Here is an 18,940-nt window from a genome sequence, read left to right on the forward strand (position 1 = left end):
CTCCTTTTTGACTTGTGGAGTCTTGATCTGGTGTGAACTTCATGTCGATTGCGGTTAATGACCCTCTACCCTTCCCCATGTGACATTGTGCCAGTGTTGCGGTTGGTTACTTAGGCCTGAGCTCTGCTTCCTGGGAGGAATGAGAGAGGTCACATGCCACCCTATACCCAAAAACACCAGATATTTGTAAGGGCTCTGTCATATGAACAAGAATGGTCTCCACGAGCAGGCATGGTATTTAGTAGGTGAGGAGTTGGTGTAGCAAGAAAACCAGTCACTTTTACCTGCATGTGTCAAATGAAAAGATACATTTTACATAAGAAACCTACCTTTCCTGAGAAAGTGGGGCACGGTCACATGTTCACTTCCAAAGACTCTTTGGGGCCTGAAATTAAGGCAGAGCTAACTAGTCAACAATTCCACCAGGGTGGGTGTCCTGTTTATTGATCAATGCCCTTCACATTGGTCATGTGACCATATAATAGAGAGAGGTTTTGTTTTAGTTTTTTCGGGATTTATGCATTATTAGTGACAATTAGATCTAAGATGGAGCCGAAACTTGTTCGGGAAGAGGTCTCTTTTAAATGTATAATGTGATTCTTTAATGATTCTTTAACTGCAGTGTCCCTGGAATCCTTACCATGGTTGCGCTATTTCCTGTGTTCATCCACAATCTTTGTAGTGATCCCTTTTTTATGTCACGTAGAGTTTGATTCATATAAGGAATTTGTTCTTTTCTGCAGAAATCTGGAAAGAACATCTGATGACTCAACAGATACTGATGACTATTCAGACCAGCCAGTAAGTGGAAGGGCATAGAGATAACATAGTAATATTATCCCTGCATACTATGGGTAGCAAATGCTTTAAAGCAGACTGCCATCGCGCTTACGGGGAATCTGTCACTTTGCTTATTTCGGGGAAAAAATTGATAAGGCACTTCTCCTTTTACTGGTGCTTTGCCTCTCTCCACCACTGCTCCGTTTATCTGCGGGAGTGCTGGGAAACAAAATAGATTTGTATTGGCATGGAGAGCATGTGGCCTCCTTCCTTTGCCCCAGGATGGAATCATCTGAGTGGGCAATCACTGTCACATGGGGAGGGGAAAAGGTAATTGGATGTGAACCCCAACTGAATGAATTATTTGCAGGGGTGGGGGGGAGTCTCTCAGTGCTGCTGATCTGTAGCCTCTTTGCTGCCAATACCTGTCCACATGCATGGCATTTCTCAGTGCAGGTAATAGTGACAATAATTGACCATGCCTGCATAATGTGTGTTGAAATGGCCACGTGAAGCCCATGTGACACATGTGAGCACATGGGGGACAGGAACAGAGCATTGTCACCTCATAACAGTAAATGTCTGGGCATGGGCCTTAATGGCCGATCTATGAGATTTTAGTCACTGGCTGTATATGAACTTTAACCCTGTGTAACGCCAACACAGAGCTTATACAGAGATTAGACTTGACACTTCCACAAGTGAACAGAGTGTTGCAGCTGCACAGGGAAGGTTAGTATTAACTCTTCATTGTCCACTGAAAACAAAATTCTTATTTTTCAGCTAAAATTACCTTTATTCTGCAATTCTGTCCCCTAGCTAAAAGCTTTACTCAGTCACACAGCCTTGAAGACTGAATAGCAGAAATACAAGTGAATCTGGTTTGTGGAAAGTAGAAGCAGACAGTTATAATAAAGGACTTTACCACCAATCAGATTCCATGTCATTTGTCCAGGATTGGCAGTATTGTCCAATACACGGTTGCTTCCAGTTCTGATAAATATGGCTTTCTGGCTGTAATTCCACATTCCACCAGCAGATGTCCTCCTTGCTCAGTGTTACACTGTCCATACTGCATACCTTTTTGAAGAGTTGACCTTGCTTGCCTCAGTATCTTTGCAGGTTTTTACCTTCCCTTGCACTTTTATAAAGGGATTCTATGTGGTCTTGCAGCATTGGTTTCTATGATAATGGAGTAAACCTCCTTGTCTTAGATTGTATTGCAACTGTACCCCTTTATTTTGTAAAGCACCGCACAAACTGTTGGTGCTTTATAAATTCATGTAGTATTATAATAATAATTGTACATTTGCATGTAAACAGACTGGTGCAGTGGTAAACATGTATTTTATCCTATGCACGTAATGGACAAATGACTGTCCCTTTATAATCACCTCTAGCAGTTTGATGGTATGGGAAATGTCTAACTCTCTGCGCATCTGCAAACCTAAATATAGAATATATCAGAACAGTGACAAATAAAATATTTGATATACTGCTAGTGTCATTTTTCTTTTTCTCCTCAGTCCTCAAATCACATGAACTCCTCTCTGCTGTCCTTGTACCGGAAAGGAAACCCCGAGTTCGACACGCCCTCCAAAAATGAAACCCCAGAAACCAGCACGCCAGCCCCCTCCAGGTCCGCTGCACAATCCGATACACCGGGGCACACCAGAACCCCAGAAGCTGGATGGTTTATTGATAAAACATCCAGCAGGACCATAGAGAAGAACCTCTTCATAGACCTGTGTGATGATGAAGAGAAAGAGAAGAAAGCTGGCATGGAAGAGGTGGGCATCCTGTCTTTATTGCTCATGCAGTGCCTCAGCACACACACAGCTATTTTATTTGTACCTTTTAAAGTAAATCTGTAATAAATCTAGGCAGTTCAAACTGAGCCTATGATGGGGGAAATGATCGGTAGATCCAGAGAGATGAGCAACTGTATTTTATATGCAAATCCTGACTTTTCTTACAAAAGTCAGGCATGGCTCTACCCATTCCTGCTTCGCGATTGCTCATCCTAGGTATACACGTGTCTGTTTTTGTTTTTTCTTTCGTTCAACTCACGAGCTGAACAAAGAAAATAGAATAGATTCCGCCATCAACGCATATGAGCGTTAATGGACAAAATGCCTGCTTTTTGCCGCTGTCGGGATACCCATTCGGCTGAGTATTTTCCAGCCGTCTCCTCCTATTAGCTGATCGAGGGGTGCCAACAGGCATCGGGAACCGTCCGAAATTTGTACCGTGTGTACCCTACTTAAGCTAAACCTTTACATGCAAAGTGTATTCAGTTGCCTATATCTATGGAATTGATGATCATTTTAACACACTTTTTTTGGGGGGGGGAACTGACTATTGGTACTTAGACCAGTGGCCCCGTAACATCTTCTTTATCCTATTACACAAGCTGTGATTACCTTTTGCCCCCCATATATGCCTGGGATCTACAACCTTCAGCGTCCCATGCCATTGCTCAATGTATCTCTTATACCCATCCTGGTATACACTGTTAATACTAAAGCTGACTTTACACTTTTACATTGTAATAACGTATTGGAAACACTCTGGGAGGAATTTATCAAAACTGGAGCAGACAAAACTGGAGCAGCTGTGCATGGCAACCAAGCTGATTGGTTGCCATGCACAGCTGCTCCAGATTTTGTCTGCTCCAGTTTTGATAAATTCCCCTCTCTGTGTAGTGGCATTCATCAAGAATGGCACCCCAATGAACAGGTACAGAAGGTGCCAAAGGGGCCACATGCCGTGCATTGGTCTGGAAAAAAATTGTGCAGGTCTGGTTTATCTTCCGTTGGCAGCTCTTTATAAATGAATGGGCTGCTTTAACACAATTCATATTAACGAGAGAAATACCGCAATGGAATGGCTTAAGCTGGCCATACACCTTACAATTGTCATTCAATTTTTCCTGTCCCGTCATCTAACCCCCGTTAAATTTCTGCTTGGAAACCCCATCATGCAGAGACCAATGTTGTTTTCTATTATCGTTCGTTAGCAATACTAACTGTCCGAATTTAGTAGATCGTGCAGTGTTCATGTTGCGATTTTTGTTGTACGAAAACGCCACTAATCCATCAATTTTCGTCCGTCGACGAAGGTTATCTAGTCTGCCCGTTCAACCAAATTCGGCCAGTTGTACAGTAATGGCAACTTCCCATCAACTGGCCGATTATCATATTAAAAACGGATTGCATTCGTTTTTCGAATGATAATTGTAAGGTGTATGGGCACCTTATAATGTGAAGGGGTTGGAGCTCACTGTTTCTGTTCCATCAAGAACATACATTTCTTAGGGTGAATAGCGAACAATACCCAAGGTGCACAGTTATTATCGGAGTTTAAGTTTAAAATATGTAGTTCTCTTGTATATTTAAACCTCCCCTTTTCACCAATTCTGCTGCTTATTGCCATTGTTTCTGGAGAGGAAAAAGATCAATGATAGCCTTTGGTAGTGGTAACACGCCATGAAACGTTTCCTTTCCTTTGTATTTATCTGAGAAGTGTTCTCTGTCTTCTAGAGGTCTGTAGATGTTTCTCTTCTGGAGAGTGAGAAGAAGAAGCGCAAAGGAAAGAAATCCCAAAAGGTGAAATCTGAGTCTCGGGATGTAGATGACCAGATAAAGTCTGTTCTTATGAAAGGTAAGATGGTAAAGGTTGTTTTGTGGCAAGCACAAGTAAAAAATACATCCTTAACCCCAATGGAGACTCGGCCAACGGCCGTACAGTTCCTGGTTAATCTGCACTGTATTTGATTAATCCGCTATGGCTGCCTACGTGGATAAGGTAGTAGCTAACCTTTTATTTTTTTTCCTTTAACCCCAGGTAAAGGAAAAGCTATCGAGTTGCAGAGATCGTCTGTTCGGTTTGAGGATGTAGGAGGAAACGATGAAACCTTGGCGGTACGTTTTTCACTCCATGAAGTTTAAGTGGTTTGTGAGGTTTTTTTTAGGTGTTTGTCCTTTTAATACGAAAGCTTATGGACAAATATTCTGTCACTTTGCAGGAGGTCTGCAAGCTACTAATTCACATGCGTCACCCTGAGGTGTACCAGCACCTGGGCGTCGTCCCACCTCGTGGCTTCCTGTTACATGGACCTCCTGGGTGTGGGAAAACCTTACTGGCTCAGGCCATCACCGGGGTAAGTCTCTTACCTGTTGTTTTTCTTTTCTTTTTGTTCTTGGAACCATTTTCGAGTAGCATGACTAAGCTCCACATCATTAAGTTAAAAAAAATGCTTGTCCCTGGAAGTAAATTCGGTTGTTATACTTACAAAGCGAGCATCTGATGCCCGGCACTCAGGCACTGCCATTTCCACCTTGGTTTTTAAGAAGGAGCACTCCGTGTCATGAACCTTTAGTTTTAATTCAACGTATTTCCCTCATTTAACCCCTTCATGACTGAGGCCTTTTTTTCATTTTTTTGTACCCATGTTATATTCCACATTTTAGGCCTGAAAATTACTTAAAACCCCCCAACATTATATATTTTCTGAATGCCAAGACCCTATAGTATAAAATGGTGGTAGTTGCAAATTTTTATGTTGCGCAATATTAGCGCAACTCCTTATTAAACCCCAATATTTAGTGAAAAATTTAATTAAATGCCCCAAAACACAACAAAATACCCATTTTTTTTTAATGAAATATAAAAGATGAGGTTACAACGAAATTTTTTTATTATTATTAGAACAGGAAGGGGATCGATGAACGGAAGTTCATCGACCTCCTCCCCGCGGACACAAAGATCGCCGGTCCCGGGCCCGTAGGAGGGGCACGATCTGGCGACAGGTAAGTCGCCAGGATCGCTTCTGTTGTAAAGCCAACAGTCGGCTCTACAAGTTTAAACAGAGTCCCGGCGGCAAAAGTCACCGGGAGTCCGTTTAAACAGCCCCGATGCTGGCGACGTACACTATACGTCGTCAGTCACGAAGGGGTTAAAGCTTAATTTTCAAAGAAACCTGCATGTAAAACTGAGCTCCTGGGAAACAGAAAATAACAAGGAATTATCTATAAGGGAGCTGTTGTACCTGCTAAAGGATTTGTAACTCTTTGCATACTGTCCTGAAATGTATATAGCTCTGCCACACTCCATAGCCATGCCTGGCAGTGTAGGCGACCTGATATTTTTCTGCTCCCAGTTCAGTAACACTTACAGGTCTTGTCCCTCCCCCAGCTTGCTACACTTACAGGTCTTGTCCCTCCCTCAGCTTGTTACTGGACAGTCAAAGCAGAATCACCAGACTGATGTTTTCATCTCTGTCATTCTGCTTTTCCTCCTATCGACATGCTCTTTGCACTGCAGCATAGCTGATTGGCTCCTTGTGCTGCTTCTCCATCCCCTTTCCTCACTGTCTGAGCTCTGCTGTACAGGGACTGCAAAAGGCTAATACCAGGCCAAAATCCAGGTACTGATGTATTAATGAATTCAGAGCCTTTTATAACTGCCCGGTGTTTAACTTTAATTATGTTATTTGTTTAACATTTGCATTTTAGTGCCGGGAAAAAGAAAATGAATCTTGAAGCATACTGTAGATTTCTGCAATGCTTTTCCATACCAGGGAGCAACTCTAAACTCCACCTTTTAGGAGGTTTAAAGCACATTGTCACGTATTCTGAACATCACAACTGTCCTATGTACTTTGTGCTTGTGAGCAGACTTTTACGAGCAGCCATTGCCAGAGTGGAGGGGCTGGGCGTTGACTAAATAGACTTTGAGCTGTTGATCGCTGTCATTTGTGATTTGACAGTGATCTCCATATTTAAAAAAACAGCATTGCTAGAATTGCTTTGCAGAGCATTGCTTATTATTTACAGCTTCTGTTTTATCATTTCTAAATGAAATGGTCAAATTTTGAAAATACCTTTTTTTTTTTTTTTATTTATTTTTTTGCTTTAAAATAGTGGTCATGTGACTTGGCAATCCTTGCGGGACCACTTTGGTGGAGATGTGGGTCTGGGTGCCACAGTTCTGAAATAAGATATGGAGGCAATTCAACATATCATATCTTCCCTTTATCAGTCATTACATGTGTTCTGCACAAAGAATGAAGCAATCTGTTGTTTTTGAAACCGGTTGCTTTTTTACAGCTTTTGCATTCAATTTCTACTTACCTATGTTTAAAGACTTAGTAACCCCCAGAAGTATGGCAGATGTTCTGAGCTTCATCACTGGTTTTCTTCAATAAAACTAAAATAGTTATTTAATGTGCCCCTTCCAAAAAGTCTAGCTTAATGTTTAACTATAGCAACAATTAAAATGTACTGCAACGCTTCAGTGTAAATTCCAGTTTTCCCTTACTCCCCCTGCAAAGTCTTACCAATACCTATTGATCCTGCTACTGATGTCCACCTTGTGCATCTTCCTTTGATGGGGTTACAACGCTACTGCACTGCTTCTGAATCCAGAGCAGTGTTGTCATCCTCATTTAGGCTGTCCCTACTACTTGCACTACAGCAGGATGAGAAGACATTGGGGGGAATTTATCAAAACTGGAGCAGACTAAATCTGGTTGCAGTGCAAATCTGCTCCAATCAGCTTCTATGTCTCATTTTCAAATCTTACCTGAGCAAACTGAAAAGAGATGCTGATTGGTTGCCATAGGCAACTGCTCCCGATTCTCTCTGCTCCAGTTTTGATAAATTCCCTTAATTGTATGTTGTGTTCCCATTCAGCTAGGACAGTCTCTCTCTTTTAGTAAGAAGTCAAGTCTCCCTTTTAGTCAAATAGAGGCATCATTGGGCAGCCACTTTGGATATGGCAATGCAAATACTTGGTTGAGGTCCTGGCACAAAGGTGCTGCTGTGTGTGCTTATTTATTTAGTTGGTTGTTGGGCTATCCGGTAGCCAACACAAGAGGAAGTGCTGTTTCTGGCTGGATCTCTATGTAAGAAGCTTTGAAACAGTTAAAACACATTTTTGTAAGAAAACTTATTGAAAAATGAAGCCATACATAATGAAAAATAGATTTAGGGTCCATATACACTTTTAAGGCCATGTAGGGTGGCTATGTAACCATTTTATGTAGTGTGTTTTGTTGCTGGAATTCCACATTAATCCAGTTAGAGATTCTGGGATATGATGATAAAGCAATACCACAAAATTCACATGTAGGAAATGGGTAGTTCTTGATCCATTCAGTCATTCTCATACTTCCAGTAATCTTTGATTTCCAGGAGTTGGATTTACCAATGCTCAAGGTTGCAGCAACGGAGATGGTGTCTGGAGTCTCAGGGGAATCTGAACAAAAGTTGAGGGAACTCTTCGACCAGGCTGTGGTAAGGCCAATAATACTTTTCTGTCCCTTAATACTCAACAGTATTGTGCATTGACAAAGTTCATCTGAGGTTATACTGTACAACTAGGGCTGCAACAACTAATCGACATAATCGATTATAATCGATTATTGAAAAAGTTGTCAACTTTTTCAATAATCGATTAATCGTCTTCCGATCAGTTGGCCCTGTTCACGGCTCCACAACTGTGGTGAGGTCCATATGTCACTTTCTATTTATGTCCGTTTGTGCTCAATTTTATACTCTGACCAAACTGTGGTTAGAATGGCAAGGCTGAGATAAGAGATCTTTTTTGTTTTGGTTTACATATAAGATTGCTCTTGCCAACATGTGGTGAGCCTGGTTAATATAGTGACATGTTGTGTGATCCATTGACCAAAGTTTGAAATGTCATCCATTGGCCACACTGTGGTTGAGGTCTACATTTGGGTGCATACCAGTAAGGCTGATGTAGGATATATTCTGGTTTGCTGTGTTTTTCAAGATTCTGACTGATATCTGTAAAACTTCCTCCTTGCAACAGGAGCTGAAGAAAATACCCAGCAGTTTGGTGTGTTGGAGGAGCACCTTACTCTCCCATGGGAAAGTGGCGGCTGAAGTGGGCTGTCACAGGGGAGTCCATAGCCTTGTTTCAGCTATGATTCCAGTAACATGTAACTCACACATAGGTTTGCTTTTGCTCGCACCAGCAGAACAAAGCAGAAGACACATACACTATATTGCCAAAAGTATTGGGACGACGGCCTTTACACGCACCTGAACTTTAATGGCATCCCAGTCTTAGTCCGTAGGGTTCAATATTGAGTTGGCCCGCCCTTTGCAGCTATAACAGCTACAACTCTTCTGGGAAGACGTCCACAAGGTTTAGGAGTGTGCCTATGGGAATGTTTGACCATTCTTCCAGAAGAGCATTTGTGAGGTCAGGTACTGATGTTGGGCGAGAAGGCCTGGCTTGCAATCTCCACTCCTAATTCATTTCAAATGTCAGCGTTCTCAATTTGAGTCCTTCGGACTCCTCCTTTTTTGATGATTTTTTAAAATCTGCTTTTGTTGACAGTCCAAAAATTCACAGCCAGCCGAACAGGCAATTAGCTGCAGTCACTGTTTAGATATACAGTAGCCCAGGGATATTGGGGTGGATTCACCAATCTAGGCTGTTGATTGTGGATGGGGGAAGCAAGAGTCTTTTTCTTGTTTAGCCCTGAGAAAAAAACCTGGAGCATGGCCAGCTTTACACTTTCTGGTAGAGTGGAAAAAGGTTGTAACGTTGGCCATAATTTATTGCTATCTGAGTTCCAGTTGAGAATATTTCCTCTTTATCCTCTCTTAACGACAGTGGGCGCTGTGACAGGAAGCACGTGGAAAGCTCCCCAGTTGAGACACAAGAATGTATTAAAAACCTGCCATTGGTTCTGCCCCTTCTACATTCAGTCCAAAATGAATTAAGAAGAAAACTTTCGATGTTAAGTTGGACTTTTAGTTGCTAATATATGTTTTGTGTTTGAATATTTCAGAGCAGTGCCCCTTGTATTCTTTTCATTGATGAGATTGATGCTATAACCCCGAAGAGAGAAGTGGCTTCCAAGGACATGGAGAGAAGGATAGTGGCCCAGCTGCTCACCTGTATGGACGGTGAGTTAAATCTCCTTCATACTACTTGTGTCCTCCTGAGGTTTCTGAAAGAATAGTTCCCTGACCATTTTTTTTTTCAACCACCAGATTTAAATAACCTGGAGGTGACTGCTCAGGTTCTTGTTATTGGGGCCACCAACCGCCCAGATTCGCTGGACCCTGCACTCCGACGTGCCGGGAGGTTTGACAGGGAAATCTGCTTGGGGATTCCAGATGAGAAGGCAAGGAAGAGGTAATGCTGGAAAGACCACAATTCTCACTTACATTGGTAATGGAAAATCTAAAAAGGCTTAGCTGTCCTCTAGGCTTAGCAATGGGTACAGACCTTGTCCAGCTTCATTCCTTTGGACTCTTTTAATGAGGTGATTTTCCTGAGTTTGCACTTCACTCTCTGACATTTGGCTTCTAGTTTGGCATTTGCTTAATCATTTCTCCAGGAAAACAGTAAGCTTAATAGCAAATCTGCATGCAAATAACTTTAGATAAAGAAGAGATTTGAAATGTACTTTGACAAGGGCAATTTCCAGAGGTGCACCAACCTTGACTCTTAAAATTAACCCAACCTAACTAGCGCTGACGTGCAGGCACCATTAACCTCTTGCCGTCCGCCCGTTAAGAAAAAACGGATGGACGGCTGACTCCTATCTGCGGGTTGCCGTCGCCAGACGGCATTTTTTTCCTGCTCGCGCGCGCCCCCTAGCGCACGGGCAGGAAAGACCCGCTTGTTACTACAGCCGTTAACGGCTGTTTCACATACAACCGATCAGCGGCTCTATAGCCGCCGATCGGTTGTATGGCGTGAATTTCGGAGGCCCCCCCACGCGATTGCGGGTGCCGCCATCTCCCCCCTCCTGACCCCTCACAACCTTTGTGGTCCAGTGTAGCCCCTTGGTTGTACACAAGCCTGAACTTCTCTCCACGTCAAGATTAAAGTGTATGTAAATCCCAACAAATTACCTTCTCTTATTTGCTCCCTTTTTGATCTGTAATTATACCATTAAAAGTGTTTTATCACATCTGCTTGAGGAGTGCAAAAAATACCTGTTGATCCTGCCAGATACCACGTGTGTTCTGCAGTGTTATCTCTAGCAATGTTATCAGCTCTGCCTAGTACACCCTCAAAATCCCTGCAAGCTCAAAATTGCTCCCATTCTCATGCTCGGTGCTTTTCTCTCCAGAAGAACACCACCATCTTTGTACAGGCATCATCCAAGGTTAGCATCTAATTACTCGACTGGCATGCCATCTCAGAGATGGCATGATCATGTAAATCTTGGTTTCTAAGTAGCTGTTGGCCGTGATTATGAATGCTTACACACATCAGCCCCTGCTGCAGCCCTGTGACTTACTATAAAGTTACCATCTTGCAGTCTGGTCACTGAGGTAGAGGAGACTGAGGAAATGCTTCCTCCTGCCTAAAGCAGACTGATGACATAATTTCAGCCTAAGCAATGTCACTAAGAGCTGTTTAATAAGTATGTGAAAGTTATTCATATAATTGTCTCTTGTTCTTTATGTAATCCTGCACAGGATTCTGCAGACCTTGTGTCGGAAGTTAAGGCTCCCTGAATCCTTTGACTTGCAGAATCTGGCTCACCTGACACCAGGGTATGTCGGCGCAGACTTGATGGCACTTTGCCGGGAAGCTGCGATGTGCGCTGTGAACAGAGCATTGATCCAGCAGCGGGAATTTAAAGGGAATGCGGATTCAACAGAACAGAGCCCTCCGCTGGAAGAAACATCTGAGTTAAAAGTCCACAATGGACAACCCCATCAGGTACACTTCCAATATATAAGCATTGAAGCTGAACTGCAGCCAGCTATAAAAGCCACACATTAAGCAGCTCTGTAACTGTTAAGTTTATATTTTTAAATACAAGCATTGTAAGTACCGGAGTTTAGAATGGTATCGGCCTCTTGCATTCTCCAAAGTAGGGCTCATATTGGGTTAGGGAGTAGCAAAACAAGGAGCCAGTCAATTATACTGCAGTGCAAGGAGCATAGTGACTGAAGAAGAGAGCAAATGACCCAGAAAGCTCATCATTGTGATGCTTCTCCTTTCACTGTCCAGTCACAAGGTGGGGTTGGCAAAGTAAAATTGCATTTAGCCAAGATCAGGTCCCCTCCTCTGGTAGACAGGACTGCCTTGTGTGGCAGAGCTATGTTAATTACTTTGGTCACATTTGTGCAACTCCCCTTTCATTAAGGGGTTAACGCTCACTCGGCTGTCTCTTTCTGCAGGATGAGCTGCAACGACTACTGGAGGTACTGAAGGAGGAAACCCCATTTCCCGAGGATCAACTCCGGGGCCTCTGTATCGAGATGTCTGACTTCCTGAATGCCCTACCTTCTGTACAGCCCTCTGCCAAGAGAGAGGGTTTTGCCACGGTGCCCGACGTGACCTGGGCTGACATAGGAGCTCTGGAGGAGATCCGGGAGGAGCTGACAATGGCCATATTGGTGAGTTCAGATGTGCTTGGTGACTGCTTGCAGTAAATTTCCACTGATGTAAAATATGCAAACTTATCCTCACTCATAGAGAGAGAGTAGAAAGGTTCTCCAGGAAAGGGTCAACTCTTTCCACTCATATACTGAGAAAGGCTGCCTACGGATTTATCTCCTCTCATTGACTTCAACAGGAGAGCAGTGGAATGTTTGCAGTTTGAACACTTATCTGAGACCATCTGTACACAGACAGACTGGGAGTTAAAGTGGACCTGTGTTGACATTCAGTGTTCAAAAGCTGCAGATAGACACTTAAGGTGCTTGACTGTAGAGTCTCATTTTTGTAGACCTTCCTAGAAGTTACGTTACTGACATGTGCAGTCCTGTAAACTGAAAGTGTGTGTTGCTGCGGAGATAAAAGATAAGATAACATTTACAATGCCTGATGTTTTACCCTTTATGGGTAAAGTACAAGTTCACTTTGAGACTGGAGCTTATTTTAAAAGTAGCAATATGGTCATAGCCGAACGGACGGGTTTTTCCTGCCTGGAAAAAAAATGCCGTCTGGAGACGGCAGGAGGTTAATGCATGACCAGTCGAAACAGTTACCCATTAGCTTCTTGGTAGTATTAACTTAAAACTGACCTCCATTCTTACCTTCACTCTTATACGGTTTAACAGTCTTCTCTCCTGGACTGAAATTGCTTATTTTAATGTACACTGTGAGATTCTCATAGCATGCGTTAGATGCTGCAGCAAGTCAGACAGAGTCCACCTTATTTCCTGGCTGTAGGACGTCCTAGCTCTATCTTATTCAGCCTGACTGTCCCTGGCCTGGTTGCGTAGCCCCTCCCAAGAGCCAGCCCACTGTTTGAATTACGGCTGAGGGGGTCTTGAGAGTAAAATTAAGGCAGGATGCTGTGATGTTTTGGGCAAGTTATGTACAAACACCCTGATTGCCCCTAGCAACAGCCGTGATCTGCCTACATTGCATACAGACACATGATGAGGTCACTGGGTCTACAATAAAGTATGTCATGAAAATGTAAAGGTTATATTTAAAAAATTTCAGTATGTTGCTGGGCGGGGTGGGGTTCTGTGGAGTTTAAGTGATTTTATTGTTTTTATTTATTTTTTTTCTTCCAGGCTCCAGTAAGGAATCCAGAACAATTCAAGGCTCTGGGCCTTATGGCTCCAGCTGGTGTTTTACTTGCAGGGCCCCCTGGCTGTGGAAAAACCTTGCTTGCAAAAGTAAGATTATCTTTGTCTTTTATGTGTTTTTATTAAGCAGAACAAAATCCTGCAGTTTCCCCAGCAGTGTGCGCTTTGTGACGTAAAAGTCTGAAAATGAAAAATATTGACTTGGTGGGAAAAAATACATAAGCCTCATTGCAATCGTATTATTATGCTGTAGTGGGGGTCTCTGTATGTATGTGTAAAGGGGTAAATAAAAATGCGGTTTTCTAACAAGTTGTATTATTTATTTTAGGCAGTTGCCAATGAATCTGGACTTAATTTTATCTCGGTGAAGGGTCCTGAGCTTCTGAATATGGTGAGTTTTGTACACCGTAGATCCTCTTATCACATCCCAAATAGACTGTTAATTCCAAAATGAAATTGGTTACACCTTCATTACAGAAAAATGTGAAGGCCCACTCTCTAAAGAGGCACTGTCATCTGCAAATGCAGGTCCAAGTGACTGTTCTCCTGCAAAGAACACCCCTTCCTTTTATACTCATTTTACCTGCACTTCTTCACAGCTCCTTGCTCCTCTATAGCCAGGAGAATACCCGGCACATCTTGAGTTTGGGGAAGTATGTGACCTGCTCCCCTGTGACGGTGCCTAGGCCTAGCAGCCATTCACTGAACTGTCACATAACCTAGAGAATGATGTCGCCACACTCCTGTGTCACCAACGCAGCGGATTTCATTGCCAGCTGTGAAGGATGAAGGTGCTTTGAGTGAGCACAGATAAGGTTAAGTCTAAGTGGGTCAGGGATGTGCTTTGCAGAGACACAGTCACTTTGCCCTCCATCAGTCAGTCAGCGCTGGAGGATCGGAGCGGGGAGGGGGGAATCCAGCTCCTCCCCTGTCACCGCAGAGAGCCGTGACAGGATCGAGAAGTAAGCGAACGCCGTAGGCGTTCGCTCACTTCAAGATCTACTGAGCCGACCTGTGACAGTCTCATTGTCACAGTTCGGCTAGAACTATGAGGTGAGTGAAAAGGAATCGCCTCATACTTCTCCTTTAATGAAGCAAAAAATATTTTCTTTTTACCTTGCACCATTATGGAGTTTTTCTAACTTATAATCCCGATGACATCATCACAGGGTCTCTTTTAGAAGTAACCCTAGCTGAAGTCAGTGGGAGGGGCTTCCAGGAAACCCTTTGTGTCTTCCTGTTCAAGTTGGAGTCCCTATGAGAGCTAGTGGGGGCAGGACTGTGGGCTTCTGCATAGTCAGTGACAGGAAAGCAACACACTCCCCTGTCATGTCTATAGCATACTTCTGTACAACAAAGAAAAGCTGCAGTTTGTCTTTCTATAATATGCAAATCAGATAAGCACATAAGGTTTCGTACCCTCCTTGTAAAGATCATTCACAGTGTCACACTCGCACATAAATAAAACAACGGTTTGCTCTTCTCCTGCTTTGACAGCATTCAGATCCTATTTCACCAAACCTTTTTCCATTCCGCTAATAAATTGTTCTAAACAGTATTGGCTGAACGGAGAGAAAATTTGCTGTGGTGAAATACAACCTGAATACTTTTGCAGCAGGAGAGGAGTGGACAGTTGATTAATTTACGTGCAATTTTGAGACTGTAAAAGTTGCTTGAGCAATCTTCATCTGCTTTTGACTGAATTTGGCACGGCTCTGCAGTGCAGTCTGTGTAGGAAAGTGTCTGCCTACAATGCTAGCTGAGTGAGAGGCAAAGCAGGTGTTACACAGCCAGTGGTGGCATCAGCGCTGTCACAGAGGGCAGTTAGAAGACCCGGTTGGCTAGGAGTAGGCTGTGGTGATCAGTCATATAGATAGGAGATAGGTGCATTCTGTCTGTGTCAGAAGGCAACCTATTCAGTTAATGGGGGGAGTGGGAGTATTAAATATTAACGGCATGGGCCTGTGTATAACAACTTCTGTTGCGTCTGCAGTTCAGCTTTAAATAACACAAATAATACTGTATAAGTACCTGAAGTGTCTGCTTATATTAGTTATACACCTAACATCTGCATGATTACTCAGTTAGGTAATTACAATTAAATAGTTTTTTTCAGTGCAGTAACTGTCTGCAACCAATAAAATCACCTTTATGCCAACCTACAGCAGCCCAAAATGTCCTCAAAGGAGAAACCAGCTATGCGCAGAGCGTTCCAGTGTATTATTAAAATCTTTATTGTTGCAGATACACGCCCTGCCTTGGACGACCTTGTTTGCCGAGTTTCATCCCGGGATGGCCTTGATTTCGTAGACAAGATCTTCTCTATGATTAAGCCCATCCTGGTGTAAAAGGTGTCAGAAGGAGGGAGGTCCTTGCTGGGGGCTTTGATCTGTATGTGTCCGAGCGCTGGAATGCTTGGTGTGCAGCAAGTTTTTCCTTTGTGAACTTGGTTATGGGGAGTCCCACTGCCAGGAGGATGAGCCTCTGTGGGCTTGGGAGTGGCATCTACCCAGTCCCTAGGAACCTCATATATGAATGGTGGTGCTGGAATTGTACAGAATAAGTTTACTTTGCATCACCTTCTTAAATAGGCTGTCTAGTGTTTATGCCTTCAATCTGCTTGTTTTCATTTCAGTATGTTGGTGAAAGTGAGCGAGCTGTTCGCCAGGTTTTCCAGAGGGCTTCTAACTCCTCCCCCTGTGTAATATTTTTTGATGAAATTGATGCTTTGTGCCCTCGACGGTCGGGTCATGAGGTGAGGATTATTTCTTTTAAATGTATGAGGTTTATGCTAATTTACCATGCTCCTTTGCAGTGAGCCCATCAATTTAAATGTTTAAAGGGAACATCCTTTCTAGTAGAGGAGTTTTCTGGCTAATGAAGGTAATAAGAGACACCACAATATAGCTGACAGGTTCACTTGAAAGGTTTCAATGGCGCCTCTTGGAAAGACTGTAGGTTTCTTGCTATTTTGTGCTGGACAGTTTTCTCTACACTGGCCAGGAGAGTTCCCGTCCTCAATGGTTTCACCAAGACAGATGGAAGCTGTTACTTTTATGGTGGAGGACGTTTGCTCCACTTTAAAATTGGAGGACAACGCTACTCCCTTTTCTATTAGTGTCTTGTCTCAGCTCCCATAAACCAAAACGCTCCACAAAAGAGTTTCCATCATTCAGTGTTTGATGATTTTATTCGCAAAAATTGGAAACATCCTGACAACAATTGGCTCACTATGAAGCAGGCTGCATAGAACATGAGCTCCAGCACGATCAATCCTCTTGAAGCTACAATCGGCACTTAGTTTTCAAATATGGGGAAGATTGGGAAGCCCCCTGTACCTCGGAGGTCCCTGACCTCTTAACTGGGCAAAACATGGCAGAAATCCTAGGATTAAAGAGGCCTAAAGCAACCAACCGTGTGTACAATATGGCGTGTCCAGCCTCTTCAGAGACTCCACAGTGAGGTAGCCTGGAAGCATTGACAGTAGTGGAAACAAACACTATTATGTACATACACCAGCTTTCTACTAGATTGGAACTTACCTAGATTGTAGCAGACATTAAGAAGTTCCACAAAAAGCAGTGTCTGAGATCTGCAGGGCCTGGTAGGGAAGTTGGTGGAGGTAGAAAGAGCTGGCAACCACAGTGATGTGACCCTAAAAGGCCTTCCACCACATGCAATCTCAGCATATGAACACCTTGCTTGATATGCACAGACACATAAAATTTGATGAGTGCTTAAGGCCCCATTCACACCTAAGCGTATTGAATATGCACGTTTGTTGCGCGTTTTTACCGTGATTCGCGGTAAAAAAAAGCGCGACAAATGCGCGTTTCCGAGGGCTACTTGGCTGTATCCCAATGGAAACGCGCGACCAAAACGCCCCAAAGAAGTACATGTACTTCTTTGGGCGTAGGCCGTTTTGTAGCGCTTTCAGACGGGCAGAAATACGGAAAGGTGGGAACCATACCCATAGAAAACAATGGGATTTTCATGTTTGTTTGTTTTGTAGAGCGTTGAACGCGCGACAAAACGTAAAGGTGTGAACAGGGCCTAAGACTAAATTATTGCTGTTACCAATATCGCACCCAATACACAGAGCAACTCTCCCACGGTAGGGGTAGAAGTCTCAACTGTAACTCCGAACTCCCAGTTAAAAGTCCCATCCATCTAGTCACATTTATCAGACTATCAATATCTTTAACAGTAGTCTGGAAAGTCTCTAGCTTAAAGATACAACCTCTCAGGGACAAATACTTTCCTCCTTTTCCAAAAGGAGACTCCTGTCATTACTACCCTTGTGCACTACCTACCCTACCTCTAATCCACAACTTTTCTTTCAATCACTTTCTGGGGAGAAGGGGGTTCCCCTTCCCCCTCTATTTCTCTCTCTCTCTGCCCCCCTCCTTCAATCCTACCTCCTACTTGGTTGCCCACCATTACCCTCTCACACCTAGAGTACTACAAACAGCTTACATTCAGGTAATGGTCTTTTGATCCCCACACAGATCTATAGACACACAAAAGGAAGTTTACCCTGAAAATTGCTTACCCAACCCTAAAGGGTTTAAACTCTCCAGCAAAAAAAAGACATTAGTACAGAGAGAAATGGGTGCGTAAAACACCTCTATTACATCCAAGAAACTCAATTTAACCTCGCCATCTAACAAAGTGAAATTGGTTTCGATCCTAATCCATAACGCAATACATTTTAACATAAGTGCAACTTTTGAGATATTCGGAAGTAAGGTTCATATTTGAATACTGGCCAAACCGACTTAATGAGTCAGATGATATTCAGACTACTAGAATTTGCAGATGGGATGTTGGTCCTAGGAGGAGACCTTAAGTACAATATCGACTCCCTTTTGGATGCCTCAGACCAAAAAAATATCCATCCCCTACAAAAACCTCAACCACATGAAAAAAACTATAGTCTTTGACACTGATTGGCATACACTAAATCCAAATGAAAGAAACTACATGTTTTTCCCTCATGCACATTCTAAATATTCTAGACTTGACTCTGTCTTTATTACTCAGAGATCTACCTAAACTTTAGTCTGATACCATAGGCCAAATAACTATATCAGACCATGCCGAAACATTCACAACCATAGGACCTCCCAATACAGGAATTGAAACAACGGAACTAGAGACTCAGCTTGTCACGTCTTTGAGACTTTGCAGTTACCTGCAAAAAAACAAGGCTTTAACCACTTGCTGACCGGGGTGTTTATACCCCCTTCCTGTCCAGGTCATTTTTCAGTGTTCAGCGCTGCAGTACTTTGACTGACATTTATTCCGTCATGCAACGCTGTACTGAAATGAATTTTATACCATTTTTTGGGGACAGATAGAGCTTTCTTTTGGTGGTATTTAATCATCACAACTGTTTTTTTTTTTATTTTTTTACTATATAATGAAAAAAGTACCGAAAATTTTGAAAAAAAACATGTTCTCCCTACGTTATGTTATAAAACATTTATTATTACCCAATTTTTTGGTAAAATATACGTCGGGTAAATAGACACCAAACATGTCGAGCTTTACAATTGCACGCACCTGCTAAATCGCAACAAACTACCATACCCCAAATTGACCAT

General features: G+C 42.9%; 1 protein-coding gene across 1 annotated transcript in view; it reads left to right on the plus strand.

Annotated features, from left to right (window-relative positions):
- Positions 1 to 18,940, plus strand: part of NVL (nuclear VCP-like) — a 50,417-nt gene that overhangs the window by 6,338 nt on the left and 25,139 nt on the right. Inside the window, exons 5-17 of the mRNA XM_018556503.1 lie at positions 744 to 801; positions 2,307 to 2,570; positions 4,323 to 4,443; positions 4,627 to 4,703; positions 4,808 to 4,942; positions 7,977 to 8,078; positions 9,611 to 9,728; positions 9,816 to 9,960; positions 11,259 to 11,505; positions 11,970 to 12,188; positions 13,320 to 13,424; positions 13,663 to 13,725; positions 15,970 to 16,089. Coding sequence (XP_018412005.1) covers positions 744 to 801; positions 2,307 to 2,570; positions 4,323 to 4,443; positions 4,627 to 4,703; positions 4,808 to 4,942; positions 7,977 to 8,078; positions 9,611 to 9,728; positions 9,816 to 9,960; positions 11,259 to 11,505; positions 11,970 to 12,188; positions 13,320 to 13,424; positions 13,663 to 13,725; positions 15,970 to 16,089 — 1,774 coding nt within the window. The remainder of the gene's footprint in view (positions 1 to 743; positions 802 to 2,306; positions 2,571 to 4,322; positions 4,444 to 4,626; positions 4,704 to 4,807; positions 4,943 to 7,976; positions 8,079 to 9,610; positions 9,729 to 9,815; positions 9,961 to 11,258; positions 11,506 to 11,969; positions 12,189 to 13,319; positions 13,425 to 13,662; positions 13,726 to 15,969; positions 16,090 to 18,940) is intronic.

This window comes from Nanorana parkeri, unplaced genomic scaffold (genome assembly GCF_000935625.1).
Source record: "Nanorana parkeri isolate BGI_ZX_2015 unplaced genomic scaffold, ASM93562v1 scaffold240, whole genome shotgun sequence".
Classification (NCBI taxonomy): domain Eukaryota; kingdom Metazoa; phylum Chordata; class Amphibia; order Anura; family Dicroglossidae; genus Nanorana; species Nanorana parkeri.